At 41.3% G+C, this 6,092-nt stretch overlaps 1 protein-coding gene across 1 annotated transcript; it reads right to left on the minus strand.

The window, feature by feature from the left end:
- Positions 1–911: 911 nt before the first annotated feature.
- LOC109542720 (fatty acyl-CoA reductase wat) lies at positions 912–3,022 on the minus strand. Its single transcript, XM_019912056.2, has 8 exons — positions 2,768–3,022; positions 2,468–2,716; positions 2,269–2,414; positions 2,107–2,216; positions 1,871–2,054; positions 1,638–1,711; positions 1,404–1,584; positions 912–1,346 (listed from the first exon to the last, which is right to left on the minus strand). The coding sequence occupies exons 1-8, from the start codon at positions 2,972–2,974 to the stop codon at positions 953–955; spliced, it is 1,545 nt and encodes a 514-aa protein (XP_019767615.1). The 5' UTR covers positions 2,975–3,022; the 3' UTR covers positions 912–952.
- Positions 3,023–6,092: the final 3,070 nt, after the last annotated feature.

Below are 6,092 nucleotides of genomic sequence, written 5' to 3' on the forward strand. Positions count from 1 at the left end.
CATTGGCGCCCCATAAAGAGAATACGTCGACTTGTAATAGCATAACAAATAAATGGAGATGAAAACGTGAAGAAAAAGCCTCCACATATCGGCTTTATTCCATTATAAGTCACGCTAAAGCGCTTAACAACGGGAACGACACTTTAATGATGTAATTCCGGTAATTTACAGTCTAATAAGAAGCTTTGGCTGCGCCAATATCAGCTATTCGGCTTTAGTCAATGGCGCAAATGGAACAGTAACAGAAAAATTTGGCAAGATTCCACCTGGCCGATAAAATATTCAAATATTCCTGCTGGAAGGGCACTTTATTGATTGACGTTCAGATGGGTATTTATGGCGAACACCAACAAACGCAATATCCTGTCTGCTCGTTTCACTACGTAGCAAATAAGCAAACTTTGTTCATCGAGCCGAAGAGTTCTCGAGCTGAAAGTGCAGCTCTTTAAATTTAATATGGTTGCCTCAGCAATCGCGTATTTCATTTGGCAAATTGTTTTCTGCAAACCGAAGTTTTGATTGTTCAATATTCTGTTACACTAATACAATATATCCGGAAACTTTCAGCCAATGCATGCACGGCTGTATGTTTGAATGTTGTTTGCGCTTTTCAGCTTAAAGTTCACTTAGTTTGCTGATGAAATTTAACTTGAACTAGTTTTAGTGCGATAGTCTTCGTCTCATAAACACCGAGTCTTTGAACGAGTTTTCGTCACGGACTGTTAATTGAAAATTCTCACGCGCTTAATCTTAGTCCAAAGGAATCTGCAAATTTCAGCTTCAAACCAGACTGAAGCAGTAGCAAGAAACGTTGAAGTTGACGAAGAGGAACTATGCTGAATGATCAAATCGCAACTTCCAGTGCAAATGGAAAGGAGCAAACAACAGCAGGAAAACGGGAAAAAACAAGGGCTTCTTCACCAATTTATTGCACCCAACAGCAACTTCCAGCTCAGCAAACCAAGCAGCGCAAACAGTAGGCAATGAAAGCGAACACCAAAGGCAAAAGCCTGAAAAACAGAAGTTTGCCTAAACCGTACAAAACAATCGCACTGACGAGCAGAACAACGATAAAAATCTTCCTCAAGCGCCTCATTCGCTTGAACCCTTCCGGCAAGGTGGTGAACGGGTCCTTTATGAGATAAACCCGCACGCCTTTCGCCTGCTGGCTAAAATAGGTGTGCCAATCCAAAGCCTTAATGTTGAAGTTGAACAGCTCTCGATCCTTGAAGCTCATCTTCTTCTGCAGCTTGAAGTGGTTCTCGACGTGCCAGTGGAACGCGTTGCAAGTAAAGTGCTCTAACGACTCTTGAACCGCGTGCAACTTCCTCATCACCGACACCAACCTTTAGGAAGTTGAGGATAATTTTGGGCAAAGATTGGCTGCATCGCTGGACACTCACATCGGTTTTTGGCCGCGCATTTTCAGCATCAAATCGGTTATGTGCGCAACCATTGTTTCTAGAACGAACTTCCAAAACAGGTAGTTTGGTTTGCACGTGGTCACAAAATACATCGGGTACATGACGGCTTTGAGCGACGCATTTGCTCTGCTCTGGACTTGTCCATGTTCCCACAGGTCTTCTGGAATGTCCCAGGACAGTTGAAAGCGACCAGTTGGGCCAGTTTATACATACCTAAGCTCACAGGGTTCTCGATACTGCTGCATATGTGGTAGACTGGTATTTTGGCTCTGGTGTCCCGGAACATCCTGGGGAAATCAAGGGGTTTTCCAGTTACTTTCATAAGTTCTGAGCAAGCTTGGGAGGAAGTGGTGAAAACCCCCCAAGCAGAACAAGGGAGGAGCAAACGCTGAGGAAAAACTAGGAACCTGCGAACCCCCAACAAGCCAACAAACGCGAGAACTCACTCGCCGGTGTGCCAGCCAGCTGCAATGCACTCATTCACAACATAATCGGCTGGAACGACATCCAAGATGATCTTCTTGTAGTAGAAAATGCGGCAAATTCCCAGCCCGAACATGACTGAAAGGCCTCCCATCGACACCGGGCTGTCTATGAAGGCCTCGATGGGTTCCGCAGCTGTTGAAACCACTGCAAGCAAGTTCAGCTGCAAAACGTGTCCAGCTGCCATCGGGAAACTTACCAATCGAAGGCCTGCAGATGCATATTGGGATGTCTTGGGCCGCCCGGCCGATGTATTCTTCGGCCACTTGTTTGGTGAAGGTGTAGTTGTTCGGCCAGTCAGCGGTGAGTCTGGAAAAACTCTTGTGAGGGGTTTGAGGACTGTGGAAACTGCGCGTTTTACTTGCTGCTCATGCAGCTCAAGGTGGCATCGTCGAGGCTCTGGCAAACTGCAATGAGGTTTTCGGCTGAAATCCTCGACGGGTAAATTTGCTCTTCAATCTCCTTTCGGTTGGAGTTGGAGAATGCTGTTCCCACATAAACGAACGTCTAGGAATTGCGGGAAGTTTCAGAGCAAGCCGCATTTGCCGCACGCAAACTACCTTGATTCTTCTGAGCTGCTTCGCTATGCCCACCAGGTCCTTAGTGGCCCTCACATTCAACCAAGTCGCCTTTTTGATGTGCTCATGGAAGCGCACAGTGGCAGCAAAATGGAAAATTACTGTCACTTCTTCCTGCATCCTTTGCAAGTCCGCAGCTGAGATCCCCAACATCGGCAACTCGCAGTCGCCCTGTATAATTTCGATTTTGTCGAAGACTGTCCGCTGGTCTCGCTTAATGCCATCGAAAATCTAAAATCCCGTTCATTAGCTGTTGTGTCTTACTGGATTGGGTCATCGTACGGGGGACTCAAAAATCGCCTGCAGCCTTGCCGAAGGTGCCACGTTCTTCTTGGTGCGTATCAAAAGGAACACTTTCTTCACCGGTAGAGCTCGTAGCACTTTTTCCAGCATCAACTTCCCAAGGAAACCAGTGGCGCCAGTCAAAAACACCGTCTCATTTCTGTAAAACTGCTGAATCTCGGTCAGTTCAACGGTAGCACCTTCCATGGCTGCAGTGGTTTGATGCAGCGCTTTACAGTGATCGGTTTAGCTTGATATACGATCAGTCGCTTCCAAAAAAATCAATTCTATGGAAATGAGCGAAGAACAATCGCCTGGTATGCGACAGGATGATCAATAATTCATTTTGCGCCACTGGGATTGTTTTGCATACAACGTTTCATTGGGGTATTTGCATTGGATGAGGCAGTAATGATTTCTAGAAAAACAGGTTTGAACAAAAATGGTCTGCTTGTAATTCAATTAACTGCAACTCGTGTATATATAAATGCGTGTCATTGCTACTTAAATTTGCAATCTTGCATTATTTTCCCGCTAGTTTAACCGAAATGGCACACTTTGCAGTTGACCTTGTTTTTTAGCAAAATATGTATGGTTCTTCAAATCACTCCAGCCTTTCCAAGCAAGTTTCTCAAAATGTCTGAAATTCTCCATAAGTTTCATCGGGCGGCTTCAGATCGAAAAAATCGACATTTTTTGCTAAATTTATACGATTTCTGATCAGTCTCAAACAGGTTAATTGTGCACAGAGACCTTCTTATATCGAAAGCAATGCATCGAGCTGCAAAAACAGATTGATCGAAATGTTCATCAGCGGTAGATTTTTCAGCAAAGTATCAAGTCGCCCAAAATGTCTCCAAAGCGAGAGGTTTATTAAAAAAAGTTAAACGCTTCCGATCGAAAATACTCCACATTTTTCGCCCCAACTTATACGGTTTTTGGTCAATCACGACGTTTAACTCGCCACATTTTCTTTATGACAAATTCAGAGACGTTAAATATGCAAAATATGAAGTTTCTTAGACCGCAGGCCATCCATTGAGCTCAAAAAACAAGCTTGAAAAATTTTGACTTTCGACAGAAATTTTCTTAAGCGGTTGAGGTCGGATTTTTCGAAAACTTTCAGTTCCTCAAAAAAGGTGAATCCACATCATTTCTATTGGAGGGAAACGAAGAAAGTAAGACTTTTAGTAAAATAACGAGTTAAAAGCTCCAACTCCAAAATAATCGATCAGTCACGATTTTTAACTGATCACAATATTGGAGAGCTTTGGAGGTGGAAACCAATATATAAATCTTTTGAAAAAAAGGTGAATTTCTTCGAAAATTTCAGCTTTATCCAAATGCTTCAAATTCTACTTTAGTTGCATCAAAAAGACGAGAAGAAAGCAGACTCTTCCTCACAAGAAGTTAGAAGTTCCAGATTGAAAATATTTCAAATTTTTTACCTCTTCTATATGGATTTTGACCAGTCGCGATCTTTAACTGCCGATTATACTCAAAAACGTAAATTACGCCATTAGGAAGCTTTTTAGGCCAGAAGCGATCCATTGAGCTCAAAAAAGACGCATATAAAACATTGCTTTTTGTTCGAAGTTTTCATTTCATGTATGTGAAAATGTTCATTTTGGCCCAACATTTCTTAAAGGGCCGATGTTTTCGAAAAATTCCAGGTTTTTTGAAATGTCTCAAAGTCTGCATCATTTTCTTCGACAGGAAACGAAGAATGCCTGACGATTATTATAAAGCACACTAGAAGTTTCAGATCCAAAATAATTAACATTTTTGTCCCATTTTATGTGGTTTTTGAACATTTTTCGCCCGTTTTAGGCGATTTTTTAACAGTCCCGATCTTAAGCCGCCAATATCTTCAATTTTGTAGATTCAAACACGCGAAATATACATACTGGGGAGCTCTTTAGGTCCAAAACAATCCATCCAGCTGCAGCAAAATCGCGCATGTTAAATTTTGATTTTGATCCAAAATTTCATAAGGGACGAACATCAGCTTTTTCCAAAAATATAAAGTTTCATAAAATGCCTCGAATTCGTCATCAGGGAACAAAGAATTAACATTGTAGACCACATTATAGGGATTTTAATCACGATTTCAAACCGAAAAATGAGAGGACTTAAGGACTGAATATAATGCATACCGAATATGCATATTAAGGAGCTTCTTAGGTCAAAAGCGAGCCATTGAACTCGACAACACGCATGCAAAATTTAGATTTTTGTTGGCAAGCTTCATAAGGAGTTTGTGAAAAAATATTGAGTTGCTCAAAATACCTTAAATTCTACATCAGTTTAATCAGAAGAAAACTAGAAAAGCCAAACTCTTGTTCAACGATGTTCAAACACGTCCAATATACAAATTGAGAGCATTCTTAGGTCAGAAATGATCCATTCAGCTAAAAAAGTTAGATTTTGACCCAAAATATGAGAAAGGGTAAAATTTGGTAAAAATTACTCAAAACGAGTTATGAAAGGCGCTATTTGAAAAACACCTGAGAAGCTTCAGATCAACGGCCCATTTTATACCGTTTTGGATCAGTCGCGATCTTTAACCGACGAAATGTTTCTTATTACAGAGTCAAGCACCGTAAAAATGCGTATTAATTCGAAAACATTGACCCGAGCTAATCTGCAGTGAATAGCCGATTTTGGTCGAAAATTAGATTTTTGTTGTATTTTGCCAGGCTGGCCGAGCACTTTTTGCAACTCACGCCGATCGGCAATAAATTTCCAGCTTTAAGCGCTTCGGAATGGCAGATTTCGAATCAATGTTCAGCCCTTCCGTGTTTCAGGCCCTTAAACTATCAACTAACGTGTCGTTCCTAATATCGGTATAGGGCCACCTTATTATTACGCGCTATTAAATTAGCCGCCCCACTGGCTTGTCGATAAAAATTTAATTCTCCCTTCTCGTTATAATCAAGAGACGAGAGCCGGGATTATATGAAAATTTTTCAATTTCCTTAAAACCGTGTTCTTAAGGAAAAATGGTTAATGTTCAACGTCGGGGGTAGTTAAAGGAGAATTGATTGCGCTGCCCTAAACTACGTGCATGACTGTTGGTCAATTGAATTGAAATTGCGCCATTCTTTTATATAATTAGCAGGAGTGATGTTTCCTAGCTCGTGTAATTTCCTTTGCATGAAAAGTGAATCGAGCACGGTTCACGTCTAAAATCAGCAGACATTTTTCGCGATAATCGCTATGAGTTCTTCTTTTTTTACAAACTTCTTTTTGGGTAATTCGCCTCAAAAATTTTTGTCTTTAAAAAAGACAGAATTTCCTCACGTCTTTTATTACAGATTGATAA

The sequence above is a fragment of the Dendroctonus ponderosae genome, unplaced genomic scaffold (genome assembly GCF_020466585.1).
Source record: "Dendroctonus ponderosae isolate FM_Combo_2020 unplaced genomic scaffold, Dpon_F_20191213v2 Dpon_F_20191213_10, whole genome shotgun sequence".
Taxonomy (NCBI): domain Eukaryota; kingdom Metazoa; phylum Arthropoda; class Insecta; order Coleoptera; family Curculionidae; genus Dendroctonus; species Dendroctonus ponderosae.